The sequence below is a fragment of the Cnephaeus nilssonii genome (genome assembly GCF_951640355.1).
Source record: "Cnephaeus nilssonii genome assembly, chromosome: 4".
Lineage (NCBI taxonomy): Eukaryota > Metazoa > Chordata > Mammalia > Chiroptera > Vespertilionidae > Cnephaeus > Cnephaeus nilssonii.
The window spans coordinates 25,695,938-25,720,315 of NC_137075.1; the positions used below are offsets into that span (position 1 = coordinate 25,695,938).

At 41.2% G+C, this 24,378-nt stretch overlaps 1 protein-coding gene across 4 annotated transcripts in view; it reads right to left on the reverse strand.

Moving 5' to 3' along the window:
* Positions 1–2,434: 2,434 nt before the first annotated feature.
* Positions 2,435–24,378, reverse strand: part of AP4S1 (adaptor related protein complex 4 subunit sigma 1) — a 45,387-nt gene continuing 23,443 nt past the window's right edge. For 2 of the 4 annotated variants that reach the window (XM_079769405.1, XM_079769404.1), the window contains exons 4-7: positions 18,944–19,030; positions 17,999–18,067; positions 13,196–13,295; positions 3,443–3,580 (exon numbers count right to left, since the gene is read on the reverse strand). In XM_079769405.1, the coding sequence (XP_079625531.1) occupies positions 13,203–13,295; positions 17,999–18,067; positions 18,944–19,030 (249 nt within the window). In that variant the 3' untranslated portion in view covers positions 3,443–3,580; positions 13,196–13,202. Of the gene's footprint in view, positions 3,581–13,195; positions 13,296–15,789; positions 16,756–17,998; positions 18,068–18,943; positions 19,031–24,378 lie in introns of those variants that run through there. The other 2 variants (XM_079769407.1, XM_079769406.1) reach the window with 2 other exon arrangements.

Sequence of the window (24,378 nt, forward strand, 5' to 3'; positions counted from 1 at the left end):
CAATAATGTCGTGGGTGCATGACAGAAACTTTATACTAGTATTAGAATTCAAATCCAGTATATGTATGTAGTATTGCCATTACTTACGTCTTTGAAATGTCTTTCAATAGCTAGCTTTTTCAAGACTAGCCTACCACAGGAGTCAGCAAACCATGGCATGCCGTTTGTTTTTTTAAAGCCCATGAGCTAAGCATGGTTTTACAATTTTTAAGTGATTGAAAGAAAAAGTAAAAAGAATATTTTATAATGTGAAAATTTTATGAAATTCAAATTATGTCCATAGGTAAACTTTTATTGGAACACAGCCATGCTTATTCATTTATGCACTACAATAGTACAACAGAGACCATATGGGTCAGAAAGCCTAAAATATTTACTATCTGGCCATTTATAGAAAAGTTTGCCAAATCCTGGGCTAGCACATTGCTAGAGCAGGTAAAACAGATGAGTCTTATAAAATGAGTAACTTTGAAATGTCAGAAGGCTTCCTGCAGAAAGAAAAGTCTAAGAACAAGGTAAAGCTGACCAGAGACATAAATTTCATGAGTGTGAAATCACTTAAAGCTGGTACAGTTCAGCATTAACCTGAAGTGAGATGATAACACGACCTGTAAGAAGTCACATTTCAGTTCACTTTCATGAGTCAAGTGCTATGTGGCATCTACTGGGGTCTCTACATATTCTAGGTACTTGAGTATTTTTTCCTATAGTATCTGCCTGGTATATTTTTTTTAATTGTTATTCTCTAAAGGTACTAAAATCTGTGCCAAGATGTTATTCAAGTGCTATTTTGGTGTGACCCAAAAATTAATTTTGTTCACTCCCTAGTTACTTCAGATGTACCAGTTTCAACAGTTACCTCAGTGTGCTACTGATTTAAGTGCCTACCAACTAGGACAGTGTTTCCCAACTAATAATGTCTCCAAAAAACCTCTATAGCACTTTGATCTAGGCTGGGCTTTCCCAGATCTTGGCTACTTAATGCAAAGTACCCCTCACTGGTCCAGAAAGTCAGAAGTGTTTATCTGCCTCCCTGAGTGGGTCCAGAAGAACTCAGGTTTACTTTTAGAGCCTATTATTGACTCAAAGCATGGGTCTTTACAGATGTAAACTTCGAAATACATAAAAAAATCTCGAATTTAAACAAAATCCCTCCTCCACACACACGGGAGAGGAAACTGTACTGAATGAATGATTAGTGTAGAATGTCCATTTATGTTCTTTTACAGGAAAGTATTGTAGATGAAAGAGCTCTTGGAATTCCAATGGTTGGAATCTTAGTTATATCTTAATGTACCTGTATTTCTTTTTCCTCCATTGCACCTACCCCCACCCCTCCATACACATAAACATGTTTTGTTTGTGTGTGTGTGTGTGTGTGTGTGTGTGTGTGTGTGTTTACCTAAGACAGTTCTGTATGTTCTGCTATTGACTGAGCAGCTAAAGCATCTAGGAAAGTTGGGGCCTAGGGGTTAGGGCACTACTCTTTTATAGCGACGTAGCAGTTTTCAGACTTTCCAGGAGAAGGGGTTGAAGGAACAAGGGAGGGGGGAAGATTCCTTTCATGCCAATGTGAACAGAGATACCCTTTTGAATTCCATTTTTAAACTTTGAATTAAAGTGAACTTCATTTACAGTTTAATAAGACAAACCCTTTATAATATGGCATAAAGGATAGTTGTAAGGGCTCTCTTTTTTCTTTCATAATTGAGATTTTATTGGTTGTTTTGAGGAAAAGTACGCAGACATTTCAGTTTGTACACAATTCTTAACGTGTGTACCAAAAATGAAGTCTCGTAGTTGTGATTCGTTTATAAAGTTATTCCAGTGACTTTCCAGTTTAAAAATTAGAGGTTAATTTTCCTTAATAGAGTGTCAATTACCAATATCTTCAAATGCAGATATGCTATTACATCAAAGTCCCACTAATTCACAATTTAATATTATATATACTACATCAAAATTTTGATCTTTCACAGCACATTGACAGTTACTAGTAAAACTCTGGACTACCACACCAAAGATGTTACAGATGCACAAAATTCTGACAGGGAGAGCCAAGATCAAGGAGTGGTTTAATTTAGGAGACAATTCTACCAATATGGAAATAGAAGTAATTTAAAATGTTCAAGACTTAGAAAATGTGTGACTGACTCCAAATTGCCACTTGGTGTGCTCTGTACTGTAAGATATAAAAACTACCCCTATTTATGGAATGTTAAGCTGGCACCCAAGACAATCAAAGTCTACTATATTCAGTATCCCACTATTTTCTGGTTGTACCAAAAAATAAGCCAGCAAATGATTTCACCTCTTAAAAGTAAGCATTTACAGTAAAAAAAAAAAAAAAAAAAAAGATGAGATGAGGTGGAATTCCCTTTATCAATGTTTCTTTCTAGGGCTACTGGAAAATTTGCATTTACAGAATAGTTGACAAAAATATTCCTCTGGATTGCACAAGAAGGGAGACAGGGACCTCAGTTAAGACATGGCATATGATGGTATTCATCATACTTGGCTTCTTTTTCTCCTGCTTCATCTGAGGCTGAACTCGCCTCATTTTTAGTTTGTTTTCCGCAGGTAGATCTTTAGGTTAGTCACTTTGGCTTGTTTCCCCTTTCCTTCCCTTTTCCTTTTGATACGCGCTATTTTGTCTGCAGATTTACCCTTTATTGCTGCCTTTTTGCAAAAGGTTTAGCCAACAACCTCTCCGATTTCCCTTTGAGCTCCTCCTTGGTTGCTCTCTTAGCAGAGCTGACCTTCCTCTTGGGCAGCAGGGCAGTGCATGCTGGGTGCCCAGGGGCCGTGGTGTGCCAAGAGGTAAGGACTCTCTTTCAATGTTTAACCATTTATTATTTGGTAGTAACATACTCTAGTTAATAACATGATGGCATTGTAATTGCCAAGTACCCATAAAATGGATCGCACACTTTTAGAAACTGGCAAATGAAATTTAATTTTGATGTTTTCATTAGATACACAATATAGTAAAATTTTGACTTTTTAAGACTTAAAAATTTTTTTTCACATTTCAATTACAGTATTTTCAGTACATATTCAGTATTTAGACAGTCATATTCAGAAGACAAAGTGCTATTTGTGTTTGCCAGTTCTACATTTTTATTGGCTGATAAAGAGCTGCCATACTTCCCACCTCATGGTGCTATTCCTGAATTTAATTTGCAAAGGGAAGCAGAAACCAACATTTTATTAATAAAAAACAAGTGGGGGGGAAATGTTTATGGTTAGAAAATAAAACATCTCTTTAAAATACAGTAAATACAGTTTTGTTTTCCATTTAGGAGCTATGAAAAACACCTATTTAAAATGTCTTTGGAAAGATGCCCCATTTTGCAGTGTGCTCTTCCAGATTCTTTGGGCTACAGATGCTGTGAGGTATTCCATGTTCTCATTTCTTGTGTTGACGATTCCTGGCAGAGCCTTCCGTTATTCAGCTTTCTGACATCTTATCAAGAATTAGTAGAGGGGCAAGAATTCTTGCCCGATTCGTTTCTACAATGCAGCCATTTAATAGCATCTCATCCAAAATGATGTGTACTTTATCCAAATTAAACATTATCTAAAGTCATATTAAGGAAATTAGTTTTAGAGTTATAAAAATGTTAACATTAAATAAATAATAACAGGACTCAGCCTGGAATTTTTCCAGTGCAAATTAGTCTAAGCATGAAGGTGTTTTTTGTGTTTTTTTTTTACGGAATTCTTGAAATAAAATTTTAAATTGGTGTCCATATTAGAAATTATTAACTTTATGTACACAGATACACCTAACTGGACTACAGTCATAGAAATGAACAGCTACACCTGTTAGCCAGAGGGAGAAGGAATCCACTAAGGGCTGGAGAACATAGCATGTGACATTTGACAAGAGCATGACTTGGCCTCAAGAAGAATGTTGTCTCGTAGCAGTAATAACCATGATGTACTGGATACACATTATGTTCCATGCATTGTGTTGGCTGTTTTACATATTATTTTAGTCTTTTCTACAACTCTATGATGTACATGTTACATATTATCCTCATTTTACACAGGAGCAAACAGGCTCAAAGCCATTGTCCAAGGTCACATAGATAGTAATAGCCAGAGCTGGACTTGCAGTCCAAAGTTTGGCCTTCACTGCTCTGCTTCCAGATTTCTCAGGATGGGCCTGAGTATATGCCCTCATTCAGCCTTCAAACCTCCACCCAATAATAAATGCCTTTATGACCTTATATTTTTAAGCTCTCTTCTATGTCACAGGGCTGAAGAAAAAATAACCATTAGGAGAAATGAATGATGAAGGCAAGGCAATGCAGACTCAATTCCCAAGTAGATAAAAATTCTGAATTTCAAGACAGTACCTCTTATAAATGGACAGTTCTAAAAACACTCATTTGAGAATTATGGAGTCACTTTTTTTTACTGATGTTCCTACTGGAAAGTTAGTATAGGGCATGGGGAAGAAAAAAAATATTGTTAGACCGTGATGTTTACCTAATTGGAAAGAGCCAAATACTTCTTCCAGAAGACCCTTCATTTGAGTACCTAACTTTACTTTTGTGAAACTGGAATGAGGTGATGACAATGACTGAATATTTGTGAATTCTAAGTTTCCATCTCTATTAAAAAGCATTATCCTGATCTGTTAAAACACCCAACAGCTGACAGATCATTTCAAGTGGACAAACTTCCAACAAACGAGTGATTAAATGCACTAAGGAAATTCATATTTAAATAGTCAATCTTTGTAAAATGAATCATTACCACCTGATTTTTTCAGTAATTCCAGATGTCCAGTCTATATTGTATATGTTTAGTGAAGTACATCTATAGAGAATGAGACAACCCTCTGAATGACTTTTAAGTTTCTATTAGGCTGTGCGGTAACATCTCATTAAGCTCTGTGCAAATAGTCCTCCAGCAGAATAAACTGTTTTTCAGGAACCCATGGGAACTGTCCTTAAGTGACCCAGAAAAAAAAAAAAGCTTTACTCTCATATACCTATTAATAATATCTTCCAATTATATAGGTGACTGCTTTGTCTATGGCCAAATTGGAACTGAGATATTAGGCCCTTGACTCAATCCTGTTCACCAGACCCCGAAGCCAGAACTTACAAGAAGCCAGACAAGGCAGGAATGATAGTAAGGTACAAAGGCAGAGTTGGGGAGCACAGGTGGCTGCATGTAAAATGGCCTAGAGAATCCCCCTGCTGTATTCACTTAGGGCAGTGGTCGGCAAACTGCGGCTCGCGAGCCGCGGTTTGCCACTCTGTTGACTGAGTTTGCCGACCACTGGGATAGGGGCTTAATCACAAGGAACAACAACAGCCTATAATTATTAGAATCGAGAGTCTAGGTCAGTGGTCGGCAAACTCATTAGTCAACAGAGCGGCAAACTGCGGCTCGTGAGCCGCAGTTTGCCGACCACTGACTTAGGGTAATGAAAACCTTAGTGCCTTTGGGAATGCCAACTCGTCCAAGATAATTTTCTTTGAGACAGAAGATCTAATTTTAATCTATTTGAATTGGTTCAGGGATCAAGCTACTCTGAAGACTTGCATCTCTGGAAAGTAGATGATCAGCAATTCAGATGTCCCCTTGAGCAGCTGGCTAACTGTTTTGAAATTCAGATTAGAATGTACTGCTGAATCATTATCAACCACCAACATCCTCACATTGCAAGGACAAGGTTCTTCAGCTAGCCCGAATTTCCCAACATCCAGGAAATATGAGTTGCTCAGTGAGGTCATCTTGTATGTAGGCATGTGACTGCCTGTCTATCAGAGTATCTGGCTCAAACCGCTAATAATCATGCAGCTTTCTGGCACTATATAGGGAAACCACAGACTAAATCCTATGTGAGGCAACAGCCTGAAGGCTGATTTCCCCCTGGAATCATATGACTCCTTTAAAATAATCTAGCTGTTGGTCACATCTTGATTTGGTTTATGAGCAACTTGTGCACACTGGTGAAGCCAAGACTAATGGCATGTGGGCCAAATGCCAGGTAAGCAGGAATAAAAAAAAACCCCTATATGCCAAGCCCATGGTAAAAAATGGGCACACCCACTTCAACCCTGACAGGAATAGTACAAAGCAAGAAAGGCCTAAGCTGCTGGTCTATTAATATGGTAAGTGGAGGAGGATGATTTCAAGGTCCTACCTTCAGGCTATACTGAACTTGGCTGATATAAGTTCCTTGAAACATGTTTCCCTTCATAGGCACCCTAAGGTTGGAGCTGATAATGAGCTGGAAACAGTGTCCCAAAGAGCAGATTCGTAAAGCCCCATTTTCTCTTAACCCTGAAGCCCAGAAATCTCTGTGAATTCTATGTGATGTAGATTGGAGTGGAACATCTTGAGGCCCCACTAATGCTACTGCCACTTGAAATCAATTTTTTAATTAAAGGGATTGAACTGTTGTGGTTTGTACATTGGAATTTTGATCTCTGGATCATAAAACACTTTAAACATGGTGTTTTTACACCACTGTGGTCGTCTAATTGTCCTTTAATCTTTTCTAAGAGAAACTGAGCAGCATACATTCAAATGGGACCTCAGAAACAACTCCAAGGCAGAGTCCAATCTAGAACTGAAATTTCTAACTAGACTTTGGTCTTAATCCTTTGTCTCTCCTCTCTCCTCTCTCTCCCCTCTCTCATATCTCTCCTCTCTCTCTCCCCTAGCTAAGCAAAGTTCTTTAATACATGAACATAGGAGAAAACTTGCTCTCATTATTTACACTTCAATTTCCCATGAAATTAGATAACCTGCGAAAGGCCATTGTGTTCCCATTCCGCACAGAAAGCCCACTGCTACCATATAGAAACTACCCGCATGAAGGTTCCGCAGTCCTGGATACACTCCCTGTAATAGTCTTCTGTTCACTTATGGGCTTAGTATTGTCTCTCATTAATGAGGCCACTGAACAGGAATATATCTTTTTTTTAAAGTAGGTTTCCTTAAAGACTCATTCCTACTCTGAGAGCAACAAAACATCCAGGTATAGTTTTTTTACAGTTTATGTAGACTTACGTAAAATTACCTAAAAATGAAAGTCAGCGCTGAGTCAAATAAGCCTGTCATTTGTCTTGTATTTTTTCCTAACTGTTGCTTCTCATGACTTGCTGTCACTATTCCTGAGTCAAACAGAAGCAGGGGGAGGAGGAGGGGGAAGGCAGAGGGACTTGGGGAGGAAGAGCAGCAGTTGGACCTGACACCTCAAGGACTCAACACAATGAAAAGAAATAGACGACTAAGGCTGGTGAGAGCCCAAAAAGCCTGGAAGGCAGCCGTTTAATCTGGAACATCCACATCCCTTTCCTAGCAGACTCTTGGGGACTGATGGCTCATAATGCTGAGACTCCCCACTCATGGCAGCTCTGGGGGACCCTGCTGGGAGGGTGCTGGCCCTCGGCTCAGTGCCTGCCCTTCTGAACACGGCACAGGCTGCACATTCCCTCAAGCCCAGGGCCAGCTCTCGCCCCTTCCAGCCCAGTTTTCAATTTACATGCTTCCAAAAGGAAGAGATGTTTAGCAATCTCTGAACGTGAGCCCACTTTTGGAGAGCATGCTCTTACCAAGACATTCAGATACTCTCCTCAAGGTTTTTCTTCATTTCGACTCCTCCAACCACAGACTACTGTTTCTCTAAAACTTCTTCCCTAATTCAGAAAAAAGGCTCTGAAAACACCAAGACAGCATGGTGACAGGCACTTTAAACTATTTTGTTAGTGACTGGATTGCCATAATCTACTCCAGATGATTATGAATTTTTTAAAAAGCTTTAATTTATAGCCCTGGAGTCAAGCACCTTGGAAACCCAGAATACCAGCTGTGCCCCGAAGTCGCTCTATGGATTGGGACACATGTTCACAGAACCTCTCAGGACCTCAGCCTCTTCATCTAAAATGTGAGGTCTTAACCTGATGATTCTGAAGTTTTCTTCCAACTTTAAAGGACTCAAGTCCTCTGACTAAAAGTAACCTTCAGAGAGAGGGAGCCACTTTACTCCTTTCTGATATTATCAAGTCATTCCTGATGTAGGCTCCATCACACCTCAAAAGAAATCCTTTCGTCATGACTTAATTATTGTAACTTTCTGGACAACACAAAAATTCAGCTCACTTAGAAGCTGCTACCTCAGTGTAGAATGGCTCACTGGGGGATTTCTTTGTTCATCTTGCCAGTATTTCCATAGCCCCTAGTTGAACAAGTGCTTTGTGATTTCTCCTTAAGTCAGGCTGAAATCATCTCCTACTTGGAGAAGCCCTATTCTGGCTTCTGGACCTCTACAAGTGTTTGGGATTTTAGGACCGTAGTGAGGGAATGGGATGCCCCACGTGGGCAGTGATCAGGGCCTGACCGCCAATCTTGGAGGCGCATGAATTCCGTGACCTGGTGCATTCGTTCCTCCAGGGAGCACCATGGTCTGTAACTGCCTGAGTCACAGGCAGTGCAAGCAGGATGGAGACCCTACTCCCCACCCTCAACTGCGATAAAGAGGGCATGAGTCAGGGTACTGTCACATTACCCACATGCGCTGTAAGGTTCTGGAATTAACTGCTCAGGCTTTGGGGCTTTAAGGACTGGTAAAATAAAAACAGCTCATAATAAATGTTCTAAAGATTTTTCTTTAGATATTTTTCAATTAAAACATTCTGGATTCTAGGCGTTCCCTATATTTGGGGGGCACAAGAATATAAGTATATAAGCCTGATCCCTGCTTTTCTCCCCATGTAGTGTGTGTGGGTTACCACAGTTATCCCAGCTGCTATCATTCCTGCCCACAGTCCTGGGGTGGGGGTGGGGGAGAGGCCTGCACCTGCCCTAGCAGCAGTTCTGGGCTGTCTGGGTACTCAGTCAATTCTGGGGCCCAAGTAGTTGGAGGATAGTCAAGAAATGGGTGGGGGGCCCTGACAGCTCTCGGTAAGCACCCTCACCCCACGGAGAGGGATGCTGCTGAAGGAGAGCTAGAGTGGGGGCCCAGGTCCAAAGGCAGGACTGATGCATTCTATTCTGGCTAAAATAATCCAAGTCTTTAAGCCTCTTTAAAGGTTCCAAATGCCAAAGGGCTGTTAAAGGTTTTCTGTACCTTTGCACATACAGTAGGTGTGCAGAACTGAGAAGCTGGACATCTCCCACACAGCACTGTGCACTGGTGCCGCCCCTTGACTATTTAGCAGAAGGGGGTAGAGACAGCTCCTTTGAATTACAAATTGTCTGAAGAATTCAGCAAACCTGCGGCTCCAGAGTGGAGCACATTTTAGGAAGCTCATCAGTTGGTTCCTAAAAACCATCTCTAAAAAATTTTTTTAATTTTTATTTATTGACCGAAAAACCATCTTAATTCATGGAATTTGAAGTCTTAAGTAAGTCTACCAAAGTATGTAATGGGGAACAATTTCCTTATAGAAGCAGGGCCTCATGGATCCTGAGGCATCATTGCACCCAGTGGGTGGAGTGGAATGTGAGGGGCATACACGAGTTTACTCATGGCACGTGGATGACTTAGGTCATTGGTGTGCTTGGTCCCCAGGGTGCAGTCTGCCCCACTAGACACGGCTACTACAGAGTTTCCACTTAGTAGAAGGGTTTTCAACAAGTCAATTTCTGTCCTGATTTTTGTGCTTAGGTTCTTTCTTTCATTTATTTTTATTTATTTATTTTTTTAATATATTTTTATTGATTTTCTACAGAGAGAAAGGGAGAGGGAGAGAGAGTTAGAAACATCGATGAGAGAGAAACATCGATCAGCTGCCTCTTGCACACCCCCCACTGGGGAAGTGCCCGCAACCAAGGTACATGCCCTTGACTCGAATCGAACCCGGGACCCTTCAGTCCACAGGCCGACGCTCTATCCACTGAGCCAAACCGGTTTCGGCTTTCTCTCTTTCTTTTAAATCCTCACCCAAGGAGTGAGGATATTTTTTCCATTGATTTCAGAGAGAGTGGAAGGAAGGAGGGAGGAGGAGGAGGAGAGAGAGAGAGAGAGAGAGAGAGAAAAGAGAAGAGAAGAGGAGAGAAGAGGAGAGAAGAGGAGAGAAGAAGAGAGAAGAGAGAAGAGAGAGAGAAGAGGAGAGGAGAGAGAGAGGGAGAGGTGAAAGAGACACAGATTGGTTGTGACCAGAGGCAGGGATCAGACCTGCAACTTAACCAGGTCTGATCCCTGTGTGCAGGTTGGCATTCTAGCCACTGAGCCATGCCAGCCAGGGCAGTTTTTTCTTTTTAAAATCCCATCTGTCTTGCCCTGTGAAGTAGAACAAACCCATACTAAGGAGAAATGTAAATGGTGCACTTTATTTCTCAAACTCTAATTGTGCAGACTCTGGAAATCTGCCCCCCACTTCTTAAAAGGTTTCAGGGTGGTAAAGCTTCTGGGGAAAAAGACTGCAAGGAAAGGACTTTCTGGGAATTCCCTGAGGTTCTGACTTCCATCCTCCTATTGCTGCATAAAACTGAGCCTAGCTCGTGTCTGTTGCTCTGGGTTGACAAGGAAGGCTTCCTTCAGCCTGCGCACACATAAAGATTACGTGCTCTGAGCGTTGGAAGAACCAGCTCCAGGCTGTAATGGTATCAGTTGTGTGTTTCCAACCCTTCAAGGCAAAGGAAGTTTTCCTGGTACAAACAGACCTCAACAGTGCTCACTGCTCCAGCAGGTTCCTGGTTAGTGACCAGAGCGGTGATGCAGATCGTCTATGGCCTACACGGAGAGCAGGAGACAGGACGCATCTCTACAAGGCTCCCTGGTCTTCCTGTTAGGAAACTGGTGATTAGTGGTACTCCCTGCACACTTGATAGTTAGAAAGAACCATGGACGAGCAGAGTCGAGTCGTGGATTTTTAATTTGTCAGATGGCTGAGGGTGAAAACCCTTTAAGAATGTCAATAGAAGCCTGGCCTGTGTGGCTCAGTGATTGAGAGTCGACCTATGAACCAGGAAGTCAAGGTTCAATTCCCGATCAGGGCACATGCCTAGGTTGCAGGTTCGATCCCCAGTGTGGGGCATGCAGGAGGCAGCCGATCAATGATTCTCTCTCATCATTGATGTTTCTATCTCTCTCTTCCTTTCCCTTCCTCTCTGAAATAAATAAAAACATATTAAAAAAAAAAAAAAAGTCAATAGAAGACAGTGCCCCAGGCCCTACCTGGCCTGCAGCCTGCTCCACTTTTAGACTACTGGAGATCCCCTAGAGCAAAGACGTACACTTGAGAGATTTAGTTTCCTTCTCTGAAAGATGCAAAATTCCTAATCTGTCAGATGGATATGCCTAAGTAATTCCTTAGGACAGTAAATAAGTAAGTAGGTCAGAGAGGAAGAGAAGGTAAAAATGAAACTAAGTAAAATGAGGGGAAAGATAAGTTGTGTGTCTTAGTGTGGAAATTAAATTCAAACAAGAATGCTGAAGCTCATCACATGGACCTTTGCTATTCACCAGAGGGACCCAAAAACAAACCCATCTCTACTTTTAATAAACATCTAGTCAACATGTAAGACACATCAACACAACTAGGCCAACTGTACTACATATCCTGTTACATCTGATTCACTTTAATTCTCTGAATATCTAACCTGGTAGGACTCTCCTCTCCTGTTCCGGTGTAAGGTAACTCAGCTCAGTTACCTAGAGTCATAGCAACATCAAATATTAAGGCTGAGGACTTTAAAGCTCTTCGAGTCTAATTCTATCATTTTTAGATGAGAGGTGGTGTGACTTGTCCAACACACAGCTAATTGGTGGTAGGACCAAAAGTGGAACTTGGGTTCTGAATTCCCAGGGAAGTGTCTATCAGCTTTCACTACCTTCCTTGAAGTCAAAAGGCAATTTCTTATTCCCCTGTACAAGGAGGAAGAGATTTATTTTGAATTGCTTTAAAGGGTTTAGTTAAAATGAATGTTACATGTTGATATACAGCCTGGTCTCCGGTCTCCTAAGTCAAAGGGGTCCTAGATTTAGGTCACTCACTGTTAGAGGGCCTGCAGATTTTCCCAATTAATTTAAAGAGGCTTCCAAATACAGCCTGCAAATGAAGTTTATCAACATGATGACACTTTCTATCACTAGTTAAAGGTAAATGGCTATTTCTTTAGAATATCCTGACTCTGGGCACACGTGTCTAAATGTATGTATACCAACATATACATAAGCACGTTACAATTAATATCTATTTGTTATAATTAGTGAAACTATGTTAGATTCCAGCCTGATGTTTTCTCCAAGGACTCTTTTACTATTGCTTTTAAGTGGTAAGCACATTTTTGAAAGTCAACTTCCCTCCAGAGCACTCACACAGACCTGGTGGGCTCCGGCCGAAGTCTGCAGGCCTGCAGTTTTCTAAGCAAATCATGCTTGTCGTTGGGGCCTTGGATACTTTGATTTAAAAGGGAGAAGAATCTAGTGAACAAAACAAACTGATGAACAAAATAGATCCAGAGATATAGAAGCATGGAACAGACTGTGGCATCTCAGAGGGAAGGCTGGGGTGGGGGAACAGGTAGGGAGAAGTTAACCAAAGAACTTATATGAATATATGCATAACCATGGACACAGACAATAGTGTGGGGAAGGCCTTGGTGGGGAGGAAGGCTGGGATGGGATTAAGGGGGGTCAATGGGAAAAAAAGAGGGACATATGTTATACTTGCAATAATAAAGATAAATTTAGAAAAAATAAGAGGGAGAAGAGAAGGAAGAAAAGGAGAGCATTCTCTGCTATAAAAGGAAATGAATATGAGCCAGGCAATTTCTTTAACCCTCTGGTTTATCATCCCTGAAGACCTTATTCTGACCATGTGGAAAATTTCTGGAGATTTATACCTGGAGCCATGAAAATCCTTTCTCTCTACAAGGACCAAGCACTTTCTGCCTGTGTTATTTAAATTGTAAAAAGGTCTAACCTATATACTTAAAAGAAGTTAAATTAATATATAACAGTTATTATAACTACTACCACAGAACTGCCTTGTCTGAAATATACAAAAATCTTAAGAATTGTCTTTGCAAAAAAGGCGGGTGTTTCTGCAAAGCACCTGTACCTCTGGCTGTCATGTTCTGGTCGTTGATCACTAGCATTCTGGATTCTAGATTCTGCTTAACTGTTTTTCTGACCATGGCACTTACCTAATAAAGACTGGCCTGTGTTTTGCCAAATATTGTGGAAAGCTTGACTCACGGCATTGAAAAAGGATACGTCTAATTCACTCTGGAAGAGAAAAGAGTGCACGCGTGAGAATGAGACATCGGGACAGAATGCACTTAGCAGATTGAGGGAAGCAGTGGGAGCGGCTGCTCTGGGCACAGAAGTGCGAGAACGTAAAGGCCCCGAGTTTAGGATTGTGATTTAAAAAAAAAAAAAGGGCTGCATTTCATAGACTAGAACAGTTATCCTTAGAACGTAGAGGGGATAAACTAACTCAACTTTTACACATGATAGGCAATTTTGATAGGTTTATAAAAAAAACCTTAATAATTTGTATACCCTTTAATCCATCAATTTTATTCCTGGGAGTTTATCTTAAGGAAATAATTAGATAATGGCACAACAATGTGTGATAGGATATTCAGGGTAATGCTTATAACAGCAAATTATTGAAAATTAGGGGCGGCTAGTTAAAAAAATTATAGCAGATCCACAAATGATGATGCAGATACCTAAGTACTGACATATTATTGAATAAAAAGCAAGTTATATGTATGGTACATACAGAATTATCCCATATATCCTATATAACAAAAGGCTAATATGCAAATCGACCGAACGGCAGAACGATTGGTTGCTATGATGTGCATTGACCACCAGGGGGCAGACGCTCAACACAGGAGCTGCCCCCTAGTGTTCAGTGCGCTCCCACAGGGGGAGTGCCACTCAGCCAGAAGCCAGGCTCACGGCTGGTGAGCGCAGTGGTGGTGGCAGGAGCCTCTCCCGCCTCCGCGTCAGTCGGACATCCCCGGAGGGCTCTTGGACTGCGAGAGGGCACAGGCCAGGCTGAGGGACACTCTCCTCCCCTTCCCCCCGAGTTCACAAATTTCATGCACTGGGCCTCTAATTGTTTTCCTGCCCATGGCACTTACCTGATATATATAAAGAGCCTGAAAGGAAATTTACCAATAAGTGATGGGCTTACTGATGATCTTCTCCCCTTTCTTTTGCTTGTATGTATTTTTAATTTTTTTTCAATGAACATAGATATTCATAGAGGGAGAAAACAAACAAAGAGCCAAATACATATCTGAAAGGACTTAAGTTTGACAAAGGCAGCACTGACAACCCTGTTCCTCAGCTTTTGTGAACTGCCTCTGTTAAAGCTGATTGAGTTGGCCTTTTGTTTTGAAATGTGACGCGAAGATGCTTCTTTCAGCCCAGACAGCAGCATGAGACATCTCCAAATTTAAGATTTGGAAACTCTAAGATTAAAAATAGTCCCAGAAAGAATGTTTAAAACTCAGAAACCTAAAAATAATTTTAGATGACAAGGCATTCTCCATGAGTGGGACAGTTTCTATTTTCTTTCCCATAGTACTCTTTTCCCTCCTCTTTCTCTTCTTTTTGCTACTACTGTCATCCTAAACCCGGGTCCTCCAAGTCGTATATAATCACCAGGTTTAAATTAAATTCTAATCTTTACCTCTGTGGTTTATGTGGTCACTGACTTTCCCTAGAATTACAGCCCAATTCAGCAACGTGCTATTTATGCTCAGTTACTGAATATAACAATAATAATTTTAAAACCCTTAGAAATGATAGTGCTTGCACCCACTCCTTAGTCTCCCAGTTTAAAACATTGCCAATTTGGGAAATTATATTCTTCTTGGTAGGTGTTCCCTTAAAGTGGCTAGTCATGGCTAGCTCTGAATCACAGACTTTGATTTGCGACCAGCCTGTCTTAACAAAGTGGTCCTTCGGAGCTAGAGTTCCGCTGTCCACTAGCCTCATGTGGCGATTTAAATTAAAATCAAATAAAATTAAAATTCCTCATTTACACTAATCACATTTTAAGTGTCCAAGAGCCACATGTAGCTGGCGCCTACCGCATTGGATGGCACAAGTACAGACATTTCTATGGCTGCTGAAAAGTCCTTTTGGATATTGTTGGTTGACAGTACTCTCTCCAAACAGTCAATACAAAGATGAATTTTAAAGCCAGCCTCAATGCTCTCTGTCCCCTCAAAGCCAGCATCTGGAATGGCCCAACCTCTTGCCCTCTTCCAGTTTTGGAGGCCACCAATCCCTTCCTAGTTAGATGCATTACCATGTCGAAGGCCACTAGGCAGCTTCCCAGCTCCAAGATCTGAATTAGGAAATGGCTGATCATAAGCCTCATGCGGTAAGCATGCATCAGAATCACCTGGAAAGCTTGTTAACACACCGACTGCTGGGCTTCAACCCAGAGTTTCTAATCCAATAGACGGGGGTGGGTCCAGAATTTTGTCTTACAAGTTCCCAGGTGATGTTTACTAGTATGCTGCTCGTCCAAGAACCACACACTGAGACCTCTGCACCAAGGCAGTGAAGACAGGCTAGATAACTGTCCCATGAAGGAGTCTGCCAAATGCTACTTCTGGCATTAGGAGTTAGACTGAAGATATAACTTGTTAACATGAGTTTTGCCCTAAGCAGGCTTTAGTACACTCAGTATTACTAACTATGGATTTCACTCGCTGTCTCAGGAAGAAGCAAGTTGGAAACAATTCCTTCCTAATAATTTTATTTAAAAGGAGAATGAGCCCTAGCTGGTTTGGCTCAGTGGATAGTGTCGACCTGTGGACTGAAGGGTCCCAGGATCGATTCCAGTCAAGGGCACATGCCTGGGTTGCAGGCTCGATCCCCAGTACGGGGCGTGCAGAAGGCAGCCGATAAATGATTCTCCCTCATTATTGATGTTTCTATCTCTCTCTCCCTCTCCCTCTCTGAAATCAATAAAAATATATTAAAATATTAAATAAAAATAAAAGCAAAATGTAATAAACGAAACAACTTTGAAAAAATCATCCTGTGCTACCTCTACTTCTCAAGAATGTCTAACCAAGGCAGAGGAAGGCCTACGTAACAGAGTAAAACATCTTTGCTGATTATTTTATCTTTTTCCCCCCAATATATTTTATTGATTTTTTACAAAGAGGAAGGGAGAGGGATAGAGAGTTAGAAACATCGATGAGAGAGAAACATCAATCAGCTGCCTCCTGCACACCCCCTACTGGGGATGTGCCCGCAACCAAGGTACATGCGTCAGCCTGCGGACTCAAGGGTCCCAGGTTCGATTATCCACTGAGCCAAACCAGTCAGGGCTTTACTGATTCTTTTAAAAGACTATTTCAAACTAACTACAAAGCTAAAGTCAGGAAGACAGTGTGGTACTGGCAGAAGGATAAACATACGGATAATTGAAACAGAACTGAAAGTCCAGAAATAAACACTTACATTTATGGACAACTGATTTTTAAAAAATATATACATTGTTATTGATTTCAGAGTGGAAGAGATAGGGAGAGAGATAGAAACATCAATGATGAGAGAGAATCACTGATGCACAACCTCCACTGGGGATCGAGTCCACAACCTGGGCATGTGCCCTAATAGGGAATCAAACCAGGACGTGGTTCACAGGCTGACGCTTAATCACTGAGCAACACTCCCTGGGCAGATTTCATTCTTTTTTTGGCTGAGTAATATGGCATTGTGTATGTGTGCTATATCTTCTTTATCCAATCATCTACTAATGGACTTATGTTTCGGAAGCTATTGTTAAAATGCTGCAATGAACATAGGGGTGCATATATCTTTTTGCATTACTGTTTTGGATTTTTTTTTGATACATATTCAGAAGTGGGATTGCTGGGTGATATGGTAGTTCTATTTTTAATTTTTTGAGGACCCTCCATACTGCTTTCCATAGTTGCTACACCAATCAAAATGGTAAACATGGAGTTACCATATAATCCAACAATTCCAGTCCTCGGTATATACCCAAGAGAACGAAAAAGATGATTCCACACAAAAATGTGTTCATAGCAACATTATTCATAATAGCCAAAAAGTATAAATAACCCAAATGCCCATCAACTGAAGAGTGGATAGACAAAATGTGATATATCCATATAGTGAAATATTATTTGGCAATAAAAAGGAAAGAATTACTAATACATGCTACAACACTGATGAATGTTGAAAATGTTATATTAAGTTAAAAAAAAAAGGCAATTCACAAAAGACCACATATTGTACAATTCTATTCAGGAATTTGCATGTCATCCTTGCGTGGGGGTAATGTTAATCTTCTCGGTACAAATCTAATTATATAAAATGTCTAGAACCAGTTAACTATAGAATAGGTAAACTTATAGAGACAGAAAGTAGATTACTGACTACCTAAGGCCTAGAGCAGGTGGAGACAGATAAGTGGGAGGGAAATGCTAAGGAGTATTGTGCTTCTTTTTGGGGTGATGTAATTAATACTCTAAAATTGATTGTGGTGATGGTTGCACAACTCTGTATACCAGATAACATAAATACTAAAACTTATATATTTAAGAGGGTGAATTGTATAGTATGTAAATTATATTTCAATATAGCTGTTTTTGGTTTTTTAAGTAGAACTGTTGGAAAGGAACTCATGTATTCCTTAAGAGGAGTTGGTTTTGATCTTCAAAGCAAGAGTTTAATTTAATTTAATTTCCATGACTTAAAAAGATACCTTGTATTTTACAAGGGGAAGCACAAGAAAGAAAAGAGAGAGCAAATTAGATAGCAAAATCTCTTAACTGGGAAATAAATACATAAAACGTTCCCAGTCTTGTAGAAACGGTTCTTTATAAAGAACTGCTGGTAGGTTCAGAACACTCTGCACGAGCCAGAAGGAAAGGTAAAGAAAACCTGCCATCATTTGAATTTTAACGTTTACATATTAGAGCTCTATATTAACACATGTTCTTGATATAGAACCATTTCTGGGAAATTGGCCTGAGGACGAAAACCCTTTTTAGTCATTAGACTTACCACTCGGCTGAAGTACTCATCTAAAACTTCCACAAAGTTATGGATGAATTCATAAATCGCCATCTCATTCTGAAATAAATGAGGAAGGACGCATTCAGGTTTAGTGTGGCCCATGTGTGACTCAGACGGGGACCTGCCCTGGCACTCATACCGATGTGAGCAAGGCAGCTTCCCACGGACAACTGTTCAGAGCAGTTCTATTTCACTCGTTTAAAAGAAGTTTATTAAGAGGAGAAATGTAGAAAACCGTAACTGCTAAGGTTTTTTTAAATGTCCATAATGAATCTAGCTGGACTGAAACCGGACCGAGTCCAGTAAAGAATTCTGAGCTCTACTCCCTGACTTCACCAACTGGCTGAAGCGATTTTTCAGTTTCCACATGCCATCACTTTTCCGCTTGTGAAGATGCGGAAACTACCTCCAAGTTTGTTCACAGATAAAACACTGAGATTTCAAAGCATTTTAGATCACCCTTTCAGAGAGTCCATGGCCATAGGTGCTGTTGATCTGGGCCTGACATTTCTGAAAAGGTGAACTTAAATCTGAGGAGACATAATCACAACAGAATCATATTCGCCGTTTGCTGTGGCCTCTGATATGTCAGCCTATGTTTAATGCCACAACAGATTGGCCACCACACTGTCTGAAATGCCCCACTGTGCACACAGGAAAAGGGCAGGACACCAGTATTGCTCTGGGTCGAGGAAGGCCCTCTGTGGTTTCGTGCTTCTCTACAAGCTGCTCATCTAATCCAATAAAAATCCAAGGTATTTCTCCTCCACACATACTTCCCTAGCCCTGAGAGAAAGCAAAATCCTGCAAAAGAGCCAAGATAATTCTTAGAGGCAAGCAGGGAAGAAAATGTCAATGTAAGAAGGAATAAAAACCAGACTGTTTTTATATATAACTTCCTCGCATCCTCCATAGGCTCTTCTGCGACCTTACCTCGGTGTCATTAACTCCAACCACGATGAAGAGAGCTGCATACTGCCGATATATCAGCTTAAAATCCTTATATTCAACGAAAGAGCACTAGACAAAACACAATTACATATTAATTCCTATGGTGGAAATGGATTTCTTCAAAATGGCTTGCATAATTTTTAGCTTCTGATTTGAGTACCTGTCAACACATTCTTAGAAACACACATTAAAATGTTACACGTCTTTGTTGGTCTCTCCTCACAGTATTGAGGAGACGACTTGGAAGCATCTCTAGCGGGAGGGAGGAAGTGGTCTTGGAACAAAGGCTCAGGGTTCCCATGGGTTCCCACCTGTGCTCCTCCTTACTCCTTTGTGGCTCTATGTGGAACTCAGCAGGCAAAACTACTGCATACTCAGCATCTTAAACGGTCTGCAATGTGAAAATAACCCAACACGATATTTTCTTCTTTCCACCTCCCCTAGGTGTTTTGGGAAACAATTAAAGATTCAGTTTTATACTATTTAACAATCACTGAAGAACCAAATATATGTAGCAGACACCCATGCCAAAAAATAAAATAAAATAAAAAATCTCTATTTCTTTTTCCTAGCTCCATAGAATCAATGTAGACTCTTTTATAAACCATTTAAAGATGGCTTTTGAGACCTAGCTGGTTTGGCTCAGTGGACAGAGCGTCAGCCTGCGGACTGGAGGGTTCCTGGTTCGATTCCGGTCAGGGGCACATGCCCGGGTTGTGGGCTCGACCCCCAGTAGAGGGCATGCAGGAGGCAGCGGATCAATGATTATCTCTCATCATTGATGTTTCTATCTCTCTCCCTCCTCCTTCCTCTCTAAAAATCAATAAAAATATATTTTAAAAAATAAAGAAAAGTAAAGATGGTTTTTGTGTGGCAAATGCTAGACACATCTTTCATTGTAAACATTGCCTCATATGAATTCATAACTAGCTTACCATCACTGACTTATGGATAAAACAATTCCCTGCCCATTTATCTCTCTCCTACAGTCACTGTACAAAGGATAACAGGATGGCACTGGGTGGAAAGGAACTGGGGAGCCAACTGAAAGCACAGTGCTGCCCTTCCTTGGACTCTGGGTGTGCTTGGCCAAACGTGACTGAGCATCAGCTGTACAGCTTTTTGCACTGAAGATGTTGCTCTTGGCTGCCCGCATGCACCTGAGAATGAAGCTGCACATTTTGATCGTGGAATTTCTTCCACGGAAGCCACTTGACGAATTATAAAATGGAGGAGGTGAGGCTTTTATTTAAAGTTAGGATAAAGGTAATAAGTGCAGGACCATTCTGCAACCTCTGGCTAACTGTAGAGTCAGGGTGATTTGTGCTCAGTTGGATCTTTCAAGGAGACACGATCTATTTGAATGAACTGAGGAACATTTCCAAAGCTTCTGACATTAAAAAACAGTATCAAGCCCAACTGGTGAGGCTCAGTGGTTCAGCGCCAACCTATGAATTAGGAGGTCACAGCTCAATTCCTGGGTCAGGGCACATGTGTGGGTTGCAGGCTTGATCCCCAGTAGGAGGTGTGCAGGAGGCAGCTGATCATCGATGTTTCTTTTTAAAAAAACATTTTTATTGATTTCAGAGTGGAAGGGAGAGGGAAAGAGAGATAGAAACATCAATGATGAGAATTATTGATTGGCTGCCTCCTGCTCGATCCCGGGATCGAGCCCACATGTGCCCTTGACCGGAATCGAACCCGGGACCCTTCAGTCCGCAGGCTGACGCTCTATCCACTGAGCCAAACCAGCTAGGCCTCATCATTGATGTTTCTCTCTCTCTCTCCCTCTTCCTTTCCCTTCCTCTCTGAAATCAATAAAAAATATATGTATTTTTAAAAAGTATCAAAGCACTTTGAGGATAAAATATAAACTATGCTGAGATTGTGCTACTTTGGTGCCTGATTTTGACAAAACACCAGTGGATTCCTATTAAAGTCTAAAATAATTTAGAGTGCTTCAAAAATATCCAACAGTATATTTATTCAAAAGCACATATTTAAAAAGAATAACCTATCAGTGAAAGGGGTGTTTGAAATTGTAGTGTTGAAACTATAGGAAGATTCAAGCATGAGTGCCTACCTTCACTTAAATTATGTGGCTGTTAACATAGCCCTTTAATAGTTTCTGTTTCCTTTGACAACTAGGCAGAGCAGGGTGTACCATGGCAGGCCAACGTGGTAATTCAAAGGAAACTCCTGAGATGTTCCAAATGGAAAATCAATTTAGAAGACAAGGGCAACAGTTCCAACGCATTAACTTCTGAAGCACTGATGTAGCTGAATATTTTATGACTCAGCAGCGGTTCCCACCGCCAGCCTTTCTACGTAGCCAGTGAAATGGAGAACTGGCAAAATGAATGGGTGTTTTACACAAGCTTTCTGATTTTGTCTGTTTGTTCAGTGATTTCCAATGGATTCAAAGTTTAGGACCTGGAGGAGGAACCAAAGATGGAAAACAACTAATCTGCTGCCTCACACAACAATTTCAAAAATACAACTAAAAGACAAAACGTCTACCACCCAGAACCACGGGAAAGCTGGCTGAGTGGCAGATTTACAACTAAGGAGAGAAAGGAGCACAAATGCTGAAAAGCTGAGGTATGGGGGCGCGAATCGAGCTGGCGGCAGGCGACAGGGCGCGCGGCTTTTCTTCAACCCGCAGGGAGACAAGCTCCCTGTCACTCTGAAATCCAGTTTCTGGGGACACGCAGGGGACCCAGACGCCTACGGGGAGAAGCTGGACTCTCGGCCATCGGGTCGGAAAGTGAGAGTGACTTTCTTGCAGAGGTGTGCCCAGCAATCATTGTTTTACTGCGCTGGAGCGCGGGGCGCGAGGACTTGGAAACGTGGAAAGGCAGAGAGGGCTGATGCCAGCTATCGCCGTTTGCCACGCCCTAGCCTAGTGACTCCCTGAGACCCCGCCCCGCACATTCTACAAACCCGCCCAGGCTCCACACATCGGCTTTTGCATATAAATGGCCTGTTCTGGGGCAGCTTAACCAAATTAACTGCAGCTCCAGTCAGACTGCTCCAAAACCGCCCAAGCAAAGGAGGAGAAAACTAGTTCTTGCTGTAGCTCCTGCTGGGGGACACACAGTTCACAAGGGTACACCAAGAGTGTCCACCTCAAGTAACTGGGAGGCTGACCCCTTGAACCAATAGGACACAATAGGACACAAAGCTACCCTACCAACTCAGGGAAGCAGCGAAAATGAGGAGGCAAGGAAACAGATCACAAACCAAAGAAATGGAGGAGAACAAGCGACTGGACATAGAGTTCAAAACCACGGTTATAAGGTTTTTCAAGAATTTCATGGAAAAGGCCGATAAATTCAATGAGACCCTCGAGGATATGAAAAAGGACCAACTAGAAATTAAACATACACTGACTGAGATAAAAAATATTATACAGAGACCCAATAGCAGACTAGAGGATCACAAGAATCAACTCAAAGAGTTGGAATACAAAGAGGCCAAGGACACTCCTCCAGAGAAGCAAGAAGAGAAGAGAATTCAGAAAGTTGAAGATAGTGTAAGAAGCCTCTAGGACAACTTCAAGCGAACCAACATCAGAATTATGGGGGTGCCAGAAGAAGAGAGAGAGCAAGATGCTGAAAACCTATTTGAAGAAATAATGACCGAAAACTTCCCCCACCTGATGAAAGAAATAGACTTACAAGTCCAGGAAGCACACAGAACCCCAAACAAAAGGAATCCAAAGAGGACCACACCAAGACACATCATAATTAAAATGCCAAGGGCAAAAGACAAAGAGAGAATCTTACAAGAAGCAAGAGAAAAACAGTTAGTTACTTACAAGGGAGCACCCATAAGATTATCTGCTAATTTCTCAACAGAAACCATGCAGGCCAGACGGGAGCAAGAAATATTCAAAGTGATGAATAGCAGGAACCTACAACCAAGACTACTCTACGCAGCAAAGTTATCATTCAGAATTGAAGGGCAGATAAAGAGCTTCACAGATAAGAAAAAGCTAAAGGAGTTCATCACCACTAAACCAGTATTATATGAAATGCTGAAACGTATTCTTTAAAAAGAGGAAAAAGAAGAAGAAAGATAAAAATTATGAACAACAAATACATATCTATCAACAAGTGAATCTAAAAGTCAAGTGAATTAAAAATCTGAGGAACAGAATAAACTGGTGAACTTAATAGAATCAGAGGCATAGAATGGGAGTGGATTGATAATTCTCAGGGGGAAAGGGGTGTCTGTGTGGGGAATACGGGAAGAGACTGGACAAAAATCATACACCTATGGATAAGGACAGCGGGGGGAAGGTAAGGGCAGAGGGGAGGTGGGAATTGGGTGGTGGGGAGATATGGGGGGAAAAAGGAGAAACAATTGTAATCTGAACAACAAAGATTCATTAAAAAAAAAAAAGTACTATATACAGACTATACCAATAAGATATATGTACTATGTATTAATGTACATTTAACAAGTTGAATAAATAATACATGTTTTGAATAAAAAATAAATAAATAAATAAATTAAAAAAAAAAAACAACAACAAAGTTTAGGACCTGGATTAAGTAATTATCCAATCAAAGTTCTTTGTAAATGTAAACTCAGTTTTAAAAAATTCCCATTTTAAAATTATTTTAATGATTTAATTTAACCTTAATTTTGGCAGAATGAATGGATTTGTTGTTTCTTTTCTTTTTTTTTTTAACTTCCATTTCTCCTATCTATATAATAAAAGAACACAGGTCTAATCAGGTTTGTTTTAAAATCACTAGTTCCAGTATTATGTCAGTGGCAAATTCACAAAAATAATAAGCAGAGAAAAATTGCACCATACATGAGAATCATATTACTAGAAGCCTGGTGCACGAAATTTGTGCATGGAGAGGGGTTGTCCCTCAGCCCAGCCTATACCCCTGGAGGGATGTCCGACTGCCCTCTCACAATCCAGGACTGCTGGCTCCCAACTGCTTGCCTGCCTTCCTTCCTGATTGCCCCTAACCACTTCTGCCTGCCAGCCTGATCACCCCGTAACCACTCTGCTGCCAGCCTGGTTGATGCTTAACTGCTCCCTTGCCAGCCTGTTTGTCCCCAACTTACCTCCTCTGCCAGCCTGGTCACCCCTAACTGCCCTCTTCTGCAGGGTTGATCACCTCCAACTGCCCTCCCTTGCAGGCCTGGTCCCTCTCAACTGCCCTCCCTTGCAGGTCAGGTCCCTCTCAACTGCCCTCCCTTGCAGGCCGGGTGCCTCCCAACTGCCCTCTCCTGCTGGCCATTTTGTAGTGGCCTTCTTGTGTCCACATGGGGGCAGGATCTTTGACCACATGGGGGCAGACATATTGTGTGTTGGAGTGATGGTCAATCTGCATATTACTCTTTTATTAGATAGGATAGAGGCCTGGTGCACGGGTGGGGGCCAGCTGGTT